The sequence below is a fragment of the Chiloscyllium punctatum genome, chromosome 14 (genome assembly GCF_047496795.1).
Source record: "Chiloscyllium punctatum isolate Juve2018m chromosome 14, sChiPun1.3, whole genome shotgun sequence".
Taxonomy (NCBI): domain Eukaryota; kingdom Metazoa; phylum Chordata; class Chondrichthyes; order Orectolobiformes; family Hemiscylliidae; genus Chiloscyllium; species Chiloscyllium punctatum.
Genome location: NC_092752.1, coordinates 21,431,092 through 21,452,024, shown reverse-complemented (window position 1 = coordinate 21,452,024; position 20,933 = coordinate 21,431,092). Strand labels below are relative to the sequence as shown.

General features: G+C 40.7%; 1 protein-coding gene across 8 annotated transcripts in view; it reads right to left on the bottom strand.

Moving 5' to 3' along the window:
• The window catches only part of kiaa0232 (KIAA0232 ortholog), a 128,478-nt gene that overhangs the window by 57,982 nt on the left and 49,563 nt on the right, over positions 1–20,933 (bottom strand). For all 8 annotated transcript variants that reach the window (XM_072584060.1, XM_072584057.1, XM_072584059.1 and 5 more), the window contains exon 3: positions 13,310–13,447. In XM_072584060.1, the coding sequence (XP_072440161.1) occupies positions 13,310–13,447 (138 nt within the window). The remainder of the gene's footprint in view (positions 1–13,309; positions 13,448–20,933) is intronic.

The window sequence follows — 20,933 nt, the reverse complement described above, 5'->3', positions numbered from 1 at the left end:
GGGAGGGGTGTTGGAAATGCGATAGGTGGAAGGAGGTCAAGGTGAGGGTGATAGGCCAGAGTGGGGGTGGGGGGTGGAGGGGTCAGGAAGAAGATTGCAGGTTAGGAAGGCGGTGCTGAGTTCGAGGGATTTGACTGAGACAAGGTGGGGAGGGGAAATAAGGAAACTGGAGAAATCTGAGTTCATCCCTTGTGGTTGGAGGGTTCCTAGGCGGAAGATGAGGCGTTCTTCCTCCAACTGTCATGTTGCTATGGTCTGGCGATGGAGGAGTCCAAGGACCTGCATATCCTTGGTGGAGTGGGAGGGGGAGTTGAAGTGTTGAGCCACAGAGTGGTTGGATTGGTTGGTCCGGGTGTCCCAGAGGTGTTCTCTGAAACGTTCCGCAAGTAGGCGGCCTGTCTCCCCAATATAGAGGAGGCCACATCGGGTGCAGCGGATGCAATAGATGATGTGTGTGGAGGTGCAGGTGAATTTGTGGCGGATATGGAAGGATCCCTTGAGGCCTTGGAGGGAAGTAAGGGGGGGGGGGGGGGGGGGGGGAAAAGGTGTGGGCGCACGTTTTGCATTTCTTACGGTTGCAGGGGAAGGTGCCGGGAGTGGAGGTTGGTTTGGTGGGAGGTGTGGACCTGACAAGGGAGTCACAGAGGGAGTGGTCTTTTCAGAATGCTGTTAGGGGAGGGGAGGAAAATATATCCCTGGTGGTGGGGTCTGTTTGGAGGTGGCGGATGATACGCTGTATATGGAGGTTGGTGGGGTCGTAAGTGAGGACCAGTGGGGTTCTGTCCTGGTGGTTGGAGGGGCGGGGCTCAAGGGCAGAGGAGCGGGAAGTGGGAAGTGGAGATGTGGTGGAGGGCATCATCGATCACGGCTGGGGGGAAATTGCGGTCTTTGAAGAAGGAGGCCACCTGGGTTGTACGGTATTGGAACTGGTCCTCCTGGGAGCAGATGCGGCGGAGACGAAGGATTTGGGAATATGGGATGGCGTTTATCTTTGTACTGTGGAAGGAAACCGGAGCAGCCAGTTGAAACACAGATACAGGAAGAACATGCAAACTCCAGACAACCAAGGTTGCAATTGAACCCAGGTTCTTGGTGCTATGAGACAACAGTGGTAACTACTGTGCCATCTATGCCATCTTCTCTGAACTGCCTTGGATATCTTTGAGAATGAGGGGACCAAAGCTGCTCACAGTATTCTGGATGTCAGATTTTTTTTTCCATTCCACTTGAAATAAAAGCCAAGCATCTAGCTGCCTTCCCTATTACCTGAGAGCGCTTGGTGAATGAGGAATCTTGCACCCTTTCCAAATCTGTGCTGTAGCTTCCTGCAATCTTTCCTCATTTATATACTAGTCAGCTCTTCAATTCTTCCTTCCAAAAGTGAGCATCTTCTGAATTTCCCACATTGCATTCCACCTGCCAAGGTATTGCCATTTCACTTAACCCGTGTATATCTCTCAGTAGACATGTCACCCTGACCACTCAATTTCTTACCTATGTGCATGTCAACTGCAAACTGGCAATAGTACATTCACCTCCCTTATCCAAGTCATTAATATATAGTGAATAAATATGGTTCCAGCACGGATTGCTGTGGCATTCCACTATTTACTAGTTCAGATTTTCTTCCTGAAAATGTCCTCCTTATCCCAAACCTCTAATTTATTAATAGCTCCAAAAGGGCTATTAAGTAGCCTCTTATGTGGCACTTCATCAAAACACCATTTGGAAATTCAAAGCATGTTACATCTATCACGGTTCTCGAGCATAATTTTCCCTTTATAAAGCTATGCTGACTCCGATGGGTCGGTGGAAGCGAAAGTTAGTTCTGCCTTCTCTCCACAGATAACTGCTCCATCCACTGAGCTTCTCCAACAATTTTGGTTTGCGTTACATTGATACCTTTTTTCTAGATCTAAAAGGTTCAAAGCAGCTTACTAACAGTGCATCCACCATCTCTGTAGTTACTTCTTTCATTATCAGAGAATGCGTCCCAAGAGTTCCATGGAACTTATCAGCCTTTAGTCCCACCATTAGTTTCCTTAGTACTTTTTCCTCTCGCGATAGTTATTGTACCTCTGCTTTTTCAATAAAACAGCTCTTATTATCCATTTTTATTACTTACAAATTTGGCTCCAGCTTATTTTCTCCCTTTTTTTTAAAAAATGTCTTACGTTGTTGCTTTTTATAATGTTTACATTCCTTTGACTTGCCATTAATCTTTGCCACACGACGCATTTTCTTTTAATTTGACACTATCCCCAATTCCCTTATTAACCTCGATCATCCGAGAATCCTCCTTCCTCACTGGGAAGTACCTTTACTGCAAGTCCCAAACTATTTTCTTAAATGCCTGTCTCTAGTCCTCAACTATCTTGTCAGCTAAACTCCCTTCCCTTTCCATTCTAATTTCTCTACCCCTCATCCCTAAGCAATTACTTTTATTTAAAATCGAGCACAGCTGTTTTCAACACAGCATTCTGTTTGAGAATGAGAAAACTAAAATCTACCATGTTATGGTCACTGTTTCATGAGGGATCTTTTACTTAACCTTCATGTACATTCAGAAAATCAAACTAGTGAGATAAATAATGTCAAACATCCCCCCCAGGAGTCCAAAGTCCCTTTGTACATGCCCTCATTATCTCCTGATTTATCCTGTCATTCAGAATAGCTGGCAATGGTCTGTACAGACTAAAGAACAACGTTGGTTATCTGAACATCGATTCAGCAAATTATCCAAACAAGACCTCAAGGTCCCGATGCTTGGATAAACTGTATTATCCGAACATTCGATTATCTGAACAAAATACTCCCAGTTAGTGTTGTTCGGATAATACAGGTTGCCCAGAACTCCCACTAATATCATCTTGCTCTTAATTATTTCTTACCTTCACCCATATTGATTTTATGTTTTTTGATCCTAGACCATATCTTGGCAATTATACGTGTTCCATCTTCTCCAAAGTTATCCCACTACTCTCCCCTTCATAGAAACATAGAAAGCAGGAGCAGGAATAGGCCATTCAGGCTTTGAGCCTGTTTTGCCATTCAATAGGATCATGGCTGATTGTCTATCTCAATGCCATATTCCCACTTGCTCCCCATAACATTCAATGCATTTAATATTTTTGGGACCAAAACGCTACAGAGATAAGACAGCCAATAACAGTGCCATGGAGCAAATAAATCATTCATTAGCTTCCACACAAGGAATCGTGATTTGCACCTGGATTCTCAGTCAGAATTCAGTAAAACAGAAAATTGTATTCAGATACTCTCCATGTTACAGTTGCAATGACAAAGTTCTACAAATTGAGATAATAATTGAGATAAAAGGGTGCCCCAGCATCTCCTACAGGTAATTTCAATCAAACAGTAAAGATGCCAGATGTGTTATGTATTTATATTTCAAAGAGATGCCTCAAAATCTACCAACAGGAAAGACATTAAAACACAGAATGCTATTACCACAGGACGACATTCATCCAGTCATATCCATGCGACCTGTTAGAGGCACTTGGGTAGATCCACTTCCCAGCCTTTTCACCTTTAGCCTCGAAACTTGTCTCTTCAGATAATAATGCAGATGTCATTCCCCTTGAGGACCTAATTTGTAACCTCTGGCCTAACCTCCTATATAGTCTACGCAGAACCTGATCTTTTCTCCTATCTATGCAATTGGTACCAACATGCACAATGACCTAAGCGATAGTGAGAAAGGAGAAAAGGCTGATGCTTCTACAGTGGATAAGGGGAGCAAGAGTAATAGTCAAGGGAGACAAAACCTCAACAGAGAATGAAGCATTTACTTTGATGCAAGAGGACTGACAGCTAAGGCAGATGAACTTATAGTATGGTTGGAAATGGGAGACTGGGGATACCAGAGCTATGACAGAAATATGGCACAGACACAACTGGGAGCTTAAGTGTTCCAGATATAGATACTATAGCAAGTGGGGAGTGGTGTTTTTGATGAGGGAGAACATTACAGTTATACTTATGGAGGATATTCTTGGGCGATCGCCCAGTGAAGTTACACAGGTAGAATTTTAAAATAAGAAAAAGATGATCACCTTGTTGGGATTGTATTATAGGGGGCCCAGAGCAGAAAATTGAGAAAGAAATATGTAAGGACATCTCAAATGTATAACAATAAGAGAGTTATAACATTAGGGGATTTTGGATTCCCAAGCAGACTGGGACTGTCATAGAATTAAGGGCTTGGATGGGAATGAATTTGTAAAGTGCATGCAAGAAAACGCTCCTTTTCAATATGTGGATGTACCTACTACACATTGCTGAATACTACGGACAACTTAGCATGGCCAACTCCTTTAACCTGCACATCTTTGGACTGTGGGAGAAACCAGAGCACCCGGAGGAAACCCACACAGACAGTTGCCAGAGGCTGTAATTGAACTTGGGTCCCTGGCACTGAGAGGTAGCAATGCTAACCACTGAGCCACCCCAATTGACCATGTTAACTAAACACGGTAAGTGAACATAGTATCCATCACACTATGCTCCATTTTGGCATATGACTGGTCTCTTAGTATTTGCTCAGATCACAACACACTGTTTGCTATTTGATTTTTTTTAAGCATGGTGCCAATGGGAATGGTTTCTTCTTCCAATCTATTTTGTAGCCCCTCATAATACTGAGCACTTACCAAATCTCCTCTTAACCCTCCCTTCCAAGAATAATTCCAGCTTTGTCAATCTATGTTTAAGTAAAATTTTTCATCCTTGGAATTATTCTTACATCTTTTTCTGCAAAGCCTTCCACATGTGGTGCTCAGAACTGGACCTACAGCTCCAGTTAAGGTTGATCAAATTGTCTTTAATATAAAAAAGGTTGATCACAACTTCCATGCCTTTGTGGTATGCATTTATTAAGCCCAGCATCCATATGCAATATTAACTTTTTTTCAACCTGCCTTGCCAACTTCAAAAATTAGTATGTCTATCACTGGGTCCCGCTGCTGCTGTGTCCACTTTTGAATTGTGGAATTTATTTTATATTGTCTCTCCTATTTCTCATAAAGTAATCTCTTTGTACCTTGCTTTTCTATACTCAGCTGTCTTCAAATATACCATAAACCTGACATTCTTCATAAAATGAATTAGAAAAAAGATGCTTAAGCTGTCTTGTATCACCCAGGGAACTCCTCAACTTGGTTTTAATGCCTTTCTGCCTCTTGGGAATAAAACTCAACCATACTAAAAACCACCTCCGCTTTAAAAGGCAGGCTATCATTCATTCATAGTTTTGCCTGCCAATCTTTGACTCCAATTTATTCTGTTGAGATCTGCTCTTAACCCATTGAAATTGACCCTCTAAATTCTGGCATTTTTTTCGTAATTAATGTCAATCATATGTTATTACAGCTGCTGTTTTAGAAAATGATTGCCTGTTTTGAGCTATGTTCAATGATAACATTCGGCCAGCTAAAGAAAGTTTTTAAGCTGCATCTTGAAATAAACTGAAACTGTTCTGTATACATAATATGACCAGTAACAAGCTACTCTACTGTACTACAGAACAAAGCCTAAACAAATTAATTTGAAAGTAAAGCACTAACTGAAAATACATTAAATACTGAAGATATTGAATATAGTTAGACCAACAATGAATGTATTAATTAAAATATTTGCAAAGGAAGGTAAACCTAGTGTGTATGTAGATGAACTGAAGTTAAACCAACTGACCAACTTGTGTACATGGATAACTGAAACAGACAACTGTTTATAATAGACATTGGCCATATTGTGGGAGCAAGACACCACAGGTTTCAGTTTATTAGTTATTTGAATGAGATTGTTGATAATTATTCCTGGTTAAAAGAAGGTACATTTTGTGAATCATATGATCAAGTGTTGACAAGTTTTGACTTACACTTTTGGGCTGGTGTTGCCCTTGGCCAGAATATGTGCCTAACAGGCTAGTTTCTCTAGCAAGAGGAATGCCAGAAGAGGATTAAACAGCTGTTGTGGAGATCAGCTGCTCATCTACATGAAGGAACTTAGAGTAGTATTTGTCACTAACTGATACTGGTCTTGAATCTAGACATACTCAGGCACAATATTTTTATGGCAACTTGTCTGCATAACCATAGAAAACACCAAAATAATACTGATACCCCATAGCAATACACCAGTAACTTAGAAGACATGATAAATTGAATATTCTTTATTGCAATTCTTTTGTATTTCATTTTATTAATTTGTTGCATTTTGACTTTTAATTTGTCAGTGGATTTCAAAGATCATACAATTTCTATAGCTTTTCATTAAATGAGACAGGAAAGAATATTCAAACAATTGGAAAACAAAAACTTTGCACGAAGTAGTACATTTTAAAAATCTTAATGGAAAATTATACACCAGTGTATAAACTAGACCACGAAAGAATCAACAACTTGCCTTTAGCTCTAAAACAGATGAGCCAATTTGCTGTTGTACAGATTGTGGTATCCTAGTATGATCTGAGATGATTTCAAATACAAATCAGTCTCCTTGTTCAAGTTGCTTCTCAACTTTTAAGGAATACAAATATAGGAGGAAAACCACTTCACACAGATATAAGCAGAACCAAGTGAATTACTATCTCAGTAGTTCTCCGGTACAACTTGGGAGCACTTTTGCATTGAAGTCAAAAGTGATCAACAAAAGGCATGACTTGAGAACTGTCTCTAAAATCTGAATCATTTAAAATTCACAGTAATTTAGTCATCTGAAAATATACATCAAACCTAGACAAAATCTTGCAATCTATTTACCTCTGGAGGTAAATGCCAATTTTCTTTTTGGCAAAGCTACGATACATATCCCACTATTCCATCTTTCAACTTTGGAGGACCAAAATTAAACTATGCACAATAATGGAACAAAGTATATAATCTTGCAACATGGAGAAAGTGAGAATTGCAGCTGCTGGAGATCAGTGTCGATAGTGTGGTGCTGGAAAAGCACAGGTGGTCAGGAAGTATCCAAGGAGAAGGAGAATCAACGTTTCAGGCAACTGCCCTTCATCAGGAATGAGGCTTGTGAGCCCAGGGGATGGAGCTTGGGGGGGGGGGGGGGGGGGGGGGACGTAGTTGAGAGTGCAATAAGTAGATAGAGGCGGGGCATAGTAATAGGTCGGAGAGGAGGGTGGAGCAGATAGATGGGAAGCAAGATGGAGGGGTAGGATAGGTCATAAGGGCTGTGCTGAATTGGAAAGTTGGATCTGGAAGGTGTGGGGGGGGGGGGGGGGGGGGGGTGGAATAAAAAAAGAGGGGTGAGGGGAAGTAAGGAAACTGGTAAAATCCACATTTATCCTGTGGTTGGAGCGTCCCAAGGCAGAAAATAAGGTGTTCTTCCTCCAGGAGACAGGGTTTGGCGAGGCAGGGGGCCCAGCAATGGCATGCCCTTGGTGAAGTAGGAGGGGAGTTGCAGTGTTTGGCCACAGGCCAGTGGGGTTGTTTGGTGCGGATGTCCCGGAGATGTTCTCTGAAGCATTCTGCAAGTAGGCATCCTGTCTCCCCAAACATAGAGGAGCCTGCATCAGAAGTGACAGATACAGTAAATCTTGCAACACACCCTGCTCCACACTAAAAGTACCTGGCAAAGTTTTACAGTTTTTGCATAAAATGTTATAGTTTAGTTGGGCCTATAAATTACATTGGCCAAATAAGGTAGAATGACTGAAGCACCAGCTGAGGTAACAATGAAGCAGTGGTCAAAAACATTCAGTATTGCGCTCCTCATTCAAAAGGACAACGGCAAATTTACAAGAAGTTAGAACTGAAATTAAAATTACAAGTCTAAGATATTGCTTAAAGATTTTAAGATTTAGAGAGCAACATGTTTGATTTCTATGTGGCAATATAGCTTAACTAAAAACAGATGTTATGGACCACCAGACCAAACCGCCCCCCTCAAAATTTAGCTAGGAAATAGCCAAGACCTTACCTTTTAAGATAAAAATGTAAGCATAAAAGGTATGGCATTCCAGATGAAATTCAAATCAATCAAACTACAGTGCTTTAAGCAAAATGCACTTTATTCTTACACAGCTAAAATACAAAAATAATTGGTACAACTTTAACTCAATTGAAATACTTAAGAATAAAATTTAACTAAACATTCACTGCTCCAAGATAGCAGCATCCCATTAACACACCACTGGCAAAGGCAAATTCAGCATGCGAGAAAAATCTGTTTTGCTATCTCCAGTCCAAAGAGAAAGGAATAATAAACATAAACAAATCTAGCAGCAGGGAGAAAATTCAAACTTAAGCAGCAGAGGGCTGTTTACAGCAGCTTCAAATCCCAACTTCAACTGGAAGCAAAACTGAAACCCCTAGTCTAAGATCCTGACTCTACCCACTCCTGATTCTTTTGTCCCAATTTAAAATAAAACATCTCAGAGCTCAAAGCTGTTTACCCACTGCTTCTGAAATAGACATTCTAACTCCAGGTTGATAACACCAAACTGCTAATGAACAGCACTAAAGGCACAGTTCCATCTCTCAGAACATGTTAGGAGTACATGAGAACAAAATTAAAGATTAGTGATCTGCAACATTTCTTTCTGCAGATGTTATTTCCAGTATATCAGCACACAGTATTTTGCTCACTCATTTAACATTGCTGGATTTCAAATTATTCTCATCACAAACCATAGCATCCTGCATAATAATTTCCAGAATCTTAATGTAAATCTGAATGAAAATTTGCATTTCCTACTTCTGTCTTGCACCCTTACGCTTTTAAAATAAAATCTATTTGTGTCCAATGAACAAAAAGTTGAAGAACTTAGGCTAGTTAAATAGCACCAGTGCTAAAAGCATTCTGAACTCTTCAATTTGAAATAGAATATTAATTTAGGCAGTGATCTTCGACTGGCAACAAACTATACATAATACTAGATACTTGCAGGGGTTACCCAATGGAGTCTCAGTCTCCATCTTCCTAAAGTAAGATGAACAAAGATGCAGCCTTTCAAATTTTAAAGGAAATGAGCAATGTTAGTAACCATGAGTTATTTCCTGTGTGAGGCTATATCAGTTAAATCCCAGTTTGAAGTTCCTCATGTTCCATTATTTCTTGACAGACCAAATAGAGCTGTTTCTGGTGAAAGGTAGCTGACTGCTGTGCAGCAAGCTTTGAATACTTCATGCTGTGCAAAGATCACGCCATGAGAAAGTTAGAGTTAGAGTTAGAGTTAAATTAGAAAGCCTTTACTTTTAAATTAAATGTAAAATTTGTTCTGTTTCCTTCAGTAGTCATGTAATTGAGACTTTGATGCATCTCATTATGATTGGTTTAACAAATTAGTTGCCTTTGTCAGCCACCTGTGCTCACCAGCTCTTTTTCATATCCTCATCACACTGGATCATTCACCGAATAGAGGAGCTTTAAATCGCACCCTGCCCAACATTTGCATATTCCCCATCAATAGAGTATCTGATAACTTCCCTTATTGCCACACACCTTGGGTGTTGCGTTTCCTACAGTACAACAACAATTATGTACCAAACGTACTAATTGGCTGCAAAGTGCTTTGCAATGTGAAACATGATTTCTAAATCAAAATCCCCACTTTCATCACTTAAATTTCTATTTGGAGGAGAAAAATAAGCTATTCAATATGAATAACGTCTTTGAAACAAGAATCATTAAACTGTTGGTAAGGACATCTTCTGTGAAGAAAAAGGCATTTTATTTCAAGGGAGATGTTAAAAGAAAAAAAACACTAGAAATTACATATTTATCTAAAGCTGGCACTTTAGTGAAACATGTACACTGATATCCTCAGCTGATGTACACTGAGGATAAAATCAAATAAAATGTGTCAATTATTTTAATAAAAATTTGCACATTTCCCATGGCTTGGCTAACAAAGTTGATTTAGTGGGCATCATTAGTATAGCGATTTACTAACACATTGCATACCAATCAGGAATTGTGGATCTGATAGATGTTTAGTTTTAGTTTCTGCTAAGGATTAATAATAGTAAACGAAGGGAAGATTAAGAAACAGCAGGAAAACGAGAGAGAATTAGTAGGAGAACACAATTGGCAGTTGTGGGAGTAGAAGAAAAACTGAAAGACAGAAGCACAAGGCAAAGGATTGCAGTGGGGTCTCCAGGAAAGGGGAGGGGGGGTGGGAGTGTGGGGGTGTGACAGATAAGAGCACGTGAAGGGGAGGTTGAGAGACTGAAGCACTTCGGGATCATTTATCTTAAAATACGCAGCATTAGTGTAATGGTAATCCAACAAATATATGTGGAACAGAGGTCGTTGTGAGCACGTGAAAATCCACGTTATTAATTAATTAGATATCAACTGAAATGACCCAGTCAACACAAAGCTCTTAAGGCACACAAAAGTGTAGAATGCATTGTGCGAGCGTTTGATAAATTCATCCAACCATACACAGAACAAAAAGCCAAAGTAGAAATATTGCTTTCAAGTTTGAACATGACACCAGAAAGAGACAGAAGAAAATCTATAAAATATTTTCACGGACAAAAAAAAGTGGGAAAATACTTCAAAACAGTAGCAGTGGTAAATTTAAGACTGGGAATTCCAGGTGCTTGTGGGGAAAGGTGACTGAAAAATTGCCAAAAAAGTGTGCCAAATTTTCTGTTCACTTCAATTAATGGATTTAAAATCATGACTGCAAGCCCACAATCTCCCCAACACTATTCCTCCAGTGTTATTCTCTGCTGGAAGTGGCCAACAAATAAACCTACAAAAGAATATAGTGAAGGCGAACAATTGAAAATAAACTTAGAAAATGTTGAAAGTAATCTGTAGGTTGAACAGAAAGAGTCCCAGTTCTGATAATAAATTAGTGACCCACACAATAATCCTGGTGCTCTTTCCCCAATGCTGACTGACTATTTCTAAAATTGGTACTTATTGTAAACAAAGGTGAGCCATACAGAGTTAAACTGGGAAACTGAGAAATTAGAACAAAACACCAGAGAAATACAATTAAACATCAGATTAGGTCTTAATCCTGGGGGGGAAAAAAAAGTGTTCCTTTTTCTCCCCAATTAAGAGTGAATACATGCAACAGTAAGCTCAGAGGGCTTGTACACAAACTCTTGAAGGGAGCTGGACAGGTTCATAGGGTTGTGAAGATTACATACAGGATGCTTGCTTTTATCAGGCAAGGCACAGATTATAGCAGCAGGGAAGTCATAATTGAGCTGGACAGAATAGTGTTTAGGCCACAGCTGGAGTACTGGTCACCACTTTAGAGGAAGGATGAGGTGATAATACTTGTGGGGGAAGGGCTGCAAAGGAGATTCATCAGGATGTTGCCTGGGATGGAGCATTTAAGCTATGAAGGCTGGATAAGCTTGGTCATTTTTAGATTAGATTAGATTACTTACAGTGTGGAAACAGGCCCTTCGGTCCAACAAGTCCACACCGACCCGCCAAAGCACAACCCACCCATACCCCTAACCTAACACTACGGGCAATTTAGCATGGCCAATTCACCTGACCTGCACATCTTTGGACTGTGGGAGGAAACCGGAGCACCCGGAGGAAACCGGAGCACCCGGAGGAAACCCACGCAGACAAAGATTGCGTGGGGACCTGACACATGTCTAAGAGTTTTAGGAGCACAGACAGGGTGAATATAAAGTAGTTAAGGCTCCATAACAAGGCGGCATACCTTTAAAGTGAAAGGGAGGTGATTTAGCAGGGATGTGAGGAAATATTTTTCACCCAGAGGGTGGTGGGGGTTTGGAAAGTACTGCCTTGTCAGCTGAAAACCTTGCAACATGAAAAAAAAGATTCTTGGGTGAACACTTGAAATATTAATGTTATGGGCCTAGTAAAGCAAAATGGCATTATTGTGTAGCTAGCAGTGTACTTGATTCTGTACCACCTTGAAGAGATCAGTCTATACTACACAATTCAATGACTAACATAATTCAGGTCACAGAAGGGGCGCAGTTGATCTCTCATTTGTTATCGAATGCCAATCTTAGTTATAGCTATAGAGGTATATGTCCAGCATGGAAACAGACCTTTCAGTCCAACTCATCCAGGCTGACCAGACATTTCAACCCAATCTGGTCCCACCTGCCAGCTCCCAACCCATATCCCTCCAAACCCTTCCTATTCATATCCGTCCAGATACTTTTTAAATGTTGTAATTCTACTAACCTCCACCACTTCATTCCTTACACGTACCACCATCCATGAAAAGGTTGCCCCTTAGGTCTCTTTTATATCTTTCCCCTCTCACCCTAAATCTATGACCTCTCGTACTGGACGCCCCCACCCCAGGGAAAAGACCTTGTCTATTTATCCTATCCACACCCCCTCATGATTTTGTAAACCTCTAAGTTCACCCCTCAGCCTCCGATGCTCCAGGGAAAGAGTCCTAGCCTATTTAACCTCCCAGAATAGCTCAAATGCTCCGACACTGGCAACATCCTTGTAAATCTTTTGAACCCTTTCAAGTTTCACAACATCTTTCCAATAGGAAGGAAATCAGAATTGAACGCAGTAATTCAATGGTCTAATCAATGTCCTTCTGACCTATCTCTGCATACTATTTCAATCAAAATATCATCCAGTGCCTTCTTGATTGCCTCAACTGAACCTGCCTCTACTGCATCCCGTAGCCTGACTACTAGCTGTGAGAAAGTTTTTTTTCCCCCACATGGCCTTTGCTTCACATGCATATCAATTTAAAAATATTCCCTCACATTCTTTTTCAGGGGAATATTTTGTTAGTGAATTGCATTTAAAAGTCAAAACTATGGAGATGATCATCTCCTCTGAAATGGTAACAGCTCTTAACTCACTGCAATGACATATTCCTTACATCCGTTATGTAAGCAACCAGTCAAAACAAAACCAATATTGAACAGATCATAACAGTGGGATCATCACAAAATCTTTCCATTCTTCAAATTCTACTTTTATGCTTCTTCATTGTCAACACGATTCAGATGATAATAAAAATAAAAATGTTCCAAGAATGGAAAGTTTGATATTATTACTCTAAAATCTGATTGTTAGGTGCTGTGTAAAGTTTCCTTTCAGTCTGTATTTGCCTTCTGATTAGTATAATGATAGAAAATAAAAAGAACCACAAATTATTCTATGCAGTCGTTTAAACAAGTACATCAAGTATAGCGCCTCAGAAACTCATTTCAGAAATTTCAAGTGCTCCACTGATTTCCACACATGCTCTTTTAGAAATTTACAAGCATTGGGAAACACCCCAATTAGCAGTTGGTAACATATAATTTTCAAACAATTAATTCAGATTTGCCAAATTCCTTACTTCATCAGAAGCAGAACGTAGACACTGAACAGCAGCTTGTTTCTTCATTTCCTCAACACTCAGATCTGAACACTTCTTTTTCCCTTTTCCCCATTTCTTTGTGGTTCCTTTCTCCCAGCCCAAGAAGATGTCATTTTCCTGTTGCATAAAATTGGAGTGGAATAATTAGTACAGTACATAAAAAATACCATGTCACAACTCCAAGTGAAGCTTAATAAATAAATGAATCAAGAAAAAAAAACACTATCCATTAATAAAAGCACACATTGGACAGTTTAAAGATAGGCAGCTGCATGCGAGATACTGCAAAGTCCACTTGAACAATGCTCAAGGTAATTGACACTTTCATGGCTACTAGCAGAGCATGTTCAATTAACCAGCTGATCCCTTTGACATATACTACCTTCATATCATCCAAGCCCCTTAAGCAGCAGAGTAGATAAGGACAAATCAGGCAAAGACCCAAGGATGGCTTGATTTGTCACAAGAGCAATGGTTGCCGGAACTCCTACCAATACTTGCAGATATACTCTAGTGCCTTCACGTCAACAACTGTTGCCATGAACTAAATGTGCACAGTCTTTGCATGTCAAGAACAGGACGGCACAGGAACAGACTTTCCAGTCCAAACTTGCACCACAGTCTAGAGTAACAGAATCAAAGATGTACAGCATGGAAACAGACCCTTCAGTCCAACCCGTCCATGCCGACCAGATATCCCAACCCAATCTCGTCCCACCTGCCAGCACCCAACCCATATCCCTCCAAACCCTTCCTATTCATATACCCACCCAAATGCCTTTTAAATGTTGCAATTGTACAGCATCCACCATTCATTCCATTCATGTACCACCCTCTGCGTGAAAACGTTGACCCGGAGGTCCCTTTTATGTCATTCCCCTCACCTTAAATCTATGCCCTCTAGTCCTGGACTCCCCCACCCTAGGGAAGAGACTTTTTCCTATTTATCCTATCCATGCCCATCATTATTTTACAAACCTCTAAGGTCACCCTTCAGTCTCCAACGCTCCAGGGAAAACAGCTCTAGCCTATTTAAACTCTCCCTATAGCTAAAATCCTCCAACTATGGCAACAATCGCTGTAAATCTATTGTAAAACCTTTCAAGTTTCACAACATCTTTACAACAGGAAGGAAACCAGAATTGCATGCAATATTCCAGTGGCTGAATCAATGTCCTGCACAACTGCAATATGACCTCCCAACTCTTGTACTCAATACTCTGACTAATGAAGGAAAGCACACCTAACACTGCCTTCACTATCCTATCTACCTGTGACTCCACTTTCAAGGAGCTATGAACCTGCACTGCAAGGTCTTTGTTCAGCAACATTCCCTAGGACCTCACCATTAAGTGTATAAGTCCTGCTAAGATTTGCTTTTCCAAAATACAGCACCTCTTATTAATCCAAATTAAACTCAAATCATTAAACCCTACATTCTATATCTTCCATGACTTTTCCACAGTAAATCCCATGCAAGGACTGCACAAAACACTACATAGGACAAACAGGAAGACAGCTAACGATCCGTATCCATGAACGCCAACTAGCCACGAAATGACACGACCAGCTATCCTTAGTAGCCACACACTCAGATGACAAGCAACATGAATTCGACTGGGACAACACTACTATTATAGGACAAGCCAAACAGAACAGCCAGGGATTTCCTAGAGGCATGGCACTCATCCACAGATGTTATCAACAAACATCGACCTGGACCCAATATACCGGCCACTGCAGCGGACAGCTGGAACTGACAACCGGAAGCGGCAGATACAAATCACTGTAAATGCCGGAGGAAACATCACAGAAGCGTTTCACAGGAGGCTCCCAAGCACTGAGCATGTCACCTAGACAGGGGATGAAACATATGCAACACAAATTCCCAGCTCAGCAAACAGAACCACAACAAGAAACTCCATCTGCCACAACTCAACCCATCGGCCCAGCTGATCAAGATCCTTTTGCAATCTGAAGTTTAGCCTTCTTTGCTGTCCACTACACCTCCAATTTTGGTGTCATCTGCAAACTTAATAACTGTATCTCTTCAGCTCACATCCAAATCATTTATGTAAATGACAAAGTAAAGGACCCAGCACCGATCCTTGTGGCACTCCACTGGTCACAGGCCTCCAGTCTGAAAAACAACCCTCCACTACCGCCCTCTATCTTCTACCTTTGAGCCAGTTCTGTATCAACATGGCTAGTTCTCCCTGTATTCCATGAGATCTAACCTTGCTAACCAGTCTCCCATGGGGAACCTTGTCAATTACTTTACTGAAGTCCATACAGATCACATCAACCGCTCTGCCCTCAATCCTCTTTGCTACTTCTTCAAAAAACTCAAATCAAGTTTGTCAGACATTATTTCCCACACACAAAGCCATGTTGACTGTCCCGAATCAGTCCTTGCCTTGCCAAATTCATGTACATCCTGTCCCTCAGGAATCCCTCCAATATCTTGTCCACCAACATCAGGCTCACTGGGCTATAGTTCCCTGGCTTGTCCTTACTAGCTTTCTTAAACAGTGGCACGTTAGCCAACCTCCAGTCTTCTGGTACCTCACCTTTGACTATCAATGATGCAAGTATCTCAGTAAGAGGCCCAATCACTTCCCTAGCTTCCCAAAGAGATGTAGGACATACCTGATCAGGTGCTAGGGATTTATCTACCTTTATGCGTTTCAAGACATCCAGCACTTTCTCCTCCGTAATATGACTATTTTTCAAGATGTCACCATTTATTTCCCTACATTCTATATCTTCCATGACTTTTCCACAGTAAATACTGATGCAAAATACTTGTTTAGTATCTCTCCCATCTCTTGCAGCTCCACACAAAGGCCACCTTGCTAATCTTTGAGGTGCCGTAATCACTCCCTAGTTAGCTTTTTGTCCTTCGTGTATTTGTAAATACCCTTTGGATTCTCTTTAATTCTATTTGCCAAAGCTATGTCCCCTTTTTGCCCTCCTGATTTCCTTAAGTATTCTCCTACTGCCTTTATACTCTAAGGATTCACTCGATCTATCCTGTCGATACCTGACATATGCTTCCTTCTTTTTCTTAACCAAACCCTCAATTTCTTTAGTCATCCAGCATTCCTTATACCTACCCACCATTCCTTTCACCCTAAGAGGAATACACTTCCTCTGGAGCCTTGTTAGCTCATTTCTGAAAGCTTCCCATTTTCCAGCCTTCTCTTTACCTGCGAAATCAAAATTGGCCTTTCTCCAATTTAGAACTTCAACTTTTAGATCTGGTCTAGCCTTTTCCATCACTATTTTAAAACTAATAGAATTATGGTCGGTGGCCCCAAAGTGCTCGCCCACTGACACCTCAGTCACCTGCCCTGCCTTATTTCCCAAGAGTAGGTCAGGTTTCGCATCTTCTCTCGTAGATACATCCACATACTGAATCAGAAAATTGTCTTGTACACACTTACATTCCTCTCCATCTAAACTCTTAACACTATGGGAATCCCAGTCTAATGCTTGGAAAGTTAAAATCCTAAACCATAACCACACTATTATTCTTACAGATAACAGATCTCCTTACAAATATGTTTCTAAATTTCCCAGTTCGTGCTACATTCCCCTAAGAATCCATCACCCCCTAGATTTTCCAAAACAGCATACTTGTTTGAAATGAGGATAGCCATAGAAGACTCCTGTACGAGCTGCTTACCTTTCTTGCCCTTCCTGGAGTTAAACCATCTATGTGACTATATCTGCAATTTTCCCCCCTTCCTATAACTGCTATTCATCACATCCCCTTGTTCTTGTAAATTCCTCTTTGCCTCTGTCTCTCCAACTGATCCATTCAATCTGACAGGATCCACAACCAACATTTATTGCAGGTATAATCCTTAGTAACCCGGAAACTCTCCCTAAACTCCCACATCCTACAAGAGGAGCATATCAAGCAACTGAAGGCCATTTTTGCTTCTTTCAATCTACGGACCCAGAAAATAGCACTGTCTTATTCCTCTACAAACACTGCTCCAGGTTAAATTAAGAGTTATGGCTTATATTTTTAAGTTTAATCAAGAGACATCTCAATAAAACATTAATCAAGAAAGAACCCTCTCTACTCACTACTGCAAACTTACTGAAAGGCCACACTTAACACAGCTGTTTCTATGCTATGACCTCTCCCAAGATTGATTTCACCATTTGTTAATTTTTCCAGATCACTCTGATGTCCAGTGATACACAAATTCAAACAGCAAAGGAAGTAACTGCACAGGTTCACTGCTCTGTTAGTTAACAATGTGGGTTTCTTTCTCTCTCTCCTGCACGGACCTCCTGTGCTTCCTTTGTCTGTTCCCCTCCATTTTACAAGTGCTGTTGTTTTGATTTTGTTTTTCTCTAAAGTTCCAAAACAATGGAACAGCATATAAAACAGTAATTGCTGCTCCTGGAATTCAAGGAAATCACCTCCAACACCTAAAATACCTCAAAACAAAAAAAGGAGCAGCTGTTACAGCCAGAAGTTTTTCCTGTCCTCCATCTTGGATTGCCCAGAATCCTTTAAAACCTTCTGCCTCTACATGATCTATACACCTCTATTCCCTGCATATTCATGGACCTGCTAAGATGCCACTTAAAAGTTGCTATTATATCTGCTTCTACCACCTCCTTGGCTAGTACATTGCAGATACTGACCACCCTGTCAAAGATTTGTTTCCATTTACATCTATGTCCCCCAGTAATTGGATTTTCTACCCTGGGAAAAAGAACAACTACTTTTTTCAATTTTTAAAACTTCTATCATTGACATTCAGTTGAAAACAAATCAGGTTTGTCCAATTTTACCTCCTAGTAAATACCCTCCAAGCCAGGCATCATCCTAATAAACCTTTTCTGTACCTTTCCAAAGTCTCAAAATCCTTCCGCACACAATATTCCCAATATGGCCAAACTAAAAAAGGCCTATACACTTGCACACAATATTCCCAATGAGACCTGGTAAATTTTTACACTATATACCATATGCCTTCTTGACCAACTTATTCACTAGTGCTGTCACTTGCAGAGAACGGTGGACCTTTACGCTGAATTCCCACTGTATGTTAATGCTTCTAAGAGTTTTGCCATTTACTTCATAGTTCTCTGCTGTATTTGACATTCTAAAATGCATCACCATGTATTTGTCCAGATTAGATTCCATTTGCCATTCTTCCAGCCTATTTATATCCTAGTGGCACTCCTAACTATCCACAAGTTCCCCCAATCTTAATTGCCCACAGAATTACCAAAATCAGACCACCTACATTCTCCCTCAAATCATTCATAAGTATATTCCAAACAAGGGTTCCAGCACTGATCCCTGCAGACCACCAGTCAGAAAAACACTCAAGACTACAGTCTTCTATGACCAGGCCAGTTCGATGTCCATCTTACAAGATCACTGCAGATCCCATTTGACTTCACCTTCTTTATCAGCTTGGCCATGGGGGAGCTTATCAAAGGCCTTGCTAAAATCCATAATGAATTTATTGACAGATACATCCAGGAAGATACAGTGAAAAAAGTGTTCCTTCGCCACAATCCGGCACCTTTTTGAGATACAGAAGAATAAAAGAGAAAGTATGAAAGAGTTTCTTCATTGGCCAGGGTCCCAAACACTGCTCCACGACTTCTGTTGGGTCCCCACTCTCTACCTACTGCAGCCAGGTGTCCCTGCTCCACCATCGCTGCAGCCATCGTCCCACTGCCATTCCAGAAGTCTGTGTACTGGGTCATAGCCAGAAGTCTCTGTTCTACCATCTCCTGCCGCCATTCCAGGAATCCATGCATCTACCCTTGGAGCCAGAAGTCACCACCAATGCTACTCCTGTCTCTCCCTTGAGAAAAGGAAAGATGAAAAAGGACAAATACAAAAGAATGCAGCCACCTGCAGTGGATAGGGTCAGCCCGAACACTACCTAGAGCCCTGGAATTCTCCCCCTAAATCTTTGCCTTTTAATTCACACTACTCCTTGACCTTGACCTTCTGGCCCCTTATCCTCATATCCCCAGACATCATATTTTTTACGGACTTCCTTCTGCACATGCCCTGGCTCATTTCACTAAATTAAGAGGCTATATAAATATGTAAGCTGTTGCAGTTCTGTCACGTCTAGAATTCCTGTTTATTTCCCATTTATACAGTATCCTTATACGGTCTCTGCTTCAAAATGACACCTCACTGCCAGCTGTCTCCTCGCTTAGGTGCTGACTCATCCTGCTTCCCATGCTCAATGTTGACAATTAAACATTGTTCAAAAGACATTTGTATTATGTTCACTTCAGGACAATTCACATCAATGCTGGAGGGGAAATTGCTAGTTGAAGGTAAGAGAATGCTGATTGATAACAGGCATCCTGGTCGTTACCTAATTAACATATAGCACTGTGTTCTTTGCAGACGAGGAACATGTAGAAGAAAATTAGGACTGCTAATGCTGGAGATCACAAAAAGTGTGGATCTAGGAAAGCACAGATCAGGCAGCATCCAAGGAGCTGGAAAGTTGACATTTCAGGCATAAGCCTTCATCAAAAACATGTGGATCCATTTCAATTCAAACAAGTGACATACAATTCGTAAGATAAATTTTAAACCTGATTAACTTTAACAGCCTGGCAGTTAACTGACTATTAACTGATGTATTCTCCATGGCAACACCTCTCCCAGAATCCAGAAATCAACCAGCTAGCACTTTCCACATGTAGATAAATGCTAGATTTACACAGAATTGGCATTCCTGCCAAATGCCCTCATGAGCACAAGAGGGAAAGTTTTGACCAAGAAAACATTTCTTCATAATTGTCTTAACTGATATCGTACCACTTTTGGGTAAGTTGCAGTAGTGAAAAGATGCCTCCAAATTCATGGGAAGTAGAAGCATTGAGAAATCAGTATGCTGCTGAGGTATCTGCCTCTTAAGCATCCTAATTTTAATGATTCCACTAAGCTGTCCCAAAGCCCCTCTGCATCTTTCCTTCTGTAAGGTCTCTCTTGATCAATTATTAGGTCACCTCATCTTTTATGTCAGTGTGTGGCTACTTAGCTGGAAAAACATGTGGGGACATTTTATTACACGGAATTAGAACTAAGTAAAAATTGTAATGTCAACCCACTGCCTCCAGATATTTGTTTTAGTACCTCTTAAAACTGTACCTTCTCATTTATGTCACCCCATGTTCATTGCACCAAAATACATCACCACACTTTTTGGAATTCTCCAACATATTTATTTGGCCCTTCAAACTTCTTTTGAAGTCCTTATAAAGGACATCAACACTGCTATTTTAATCCAAGACTGCAACCAAGTTTATCAAACATGATTCACCTTTAACAAGTATTACTTTATCAAATACAAATTAATTTTGTGCTGCATTAAGAATTTCTCCATCAATATTAAGTTAACTGTCGTATGTTACAGGGCTCTCTACTACTACCCTTCATATATACAAGAAAAACAATGTTGCATGCATTAAGCTCAGAATAAAAGGTAGTCCACACAATCTCCAGGTGCTCCAATTTCCTCCGACAATCCAAAAATGTGCAGGTTAGGTGAATTGGCCATGCTAAATTGCCCGTAGAGCAAGGTGAAGG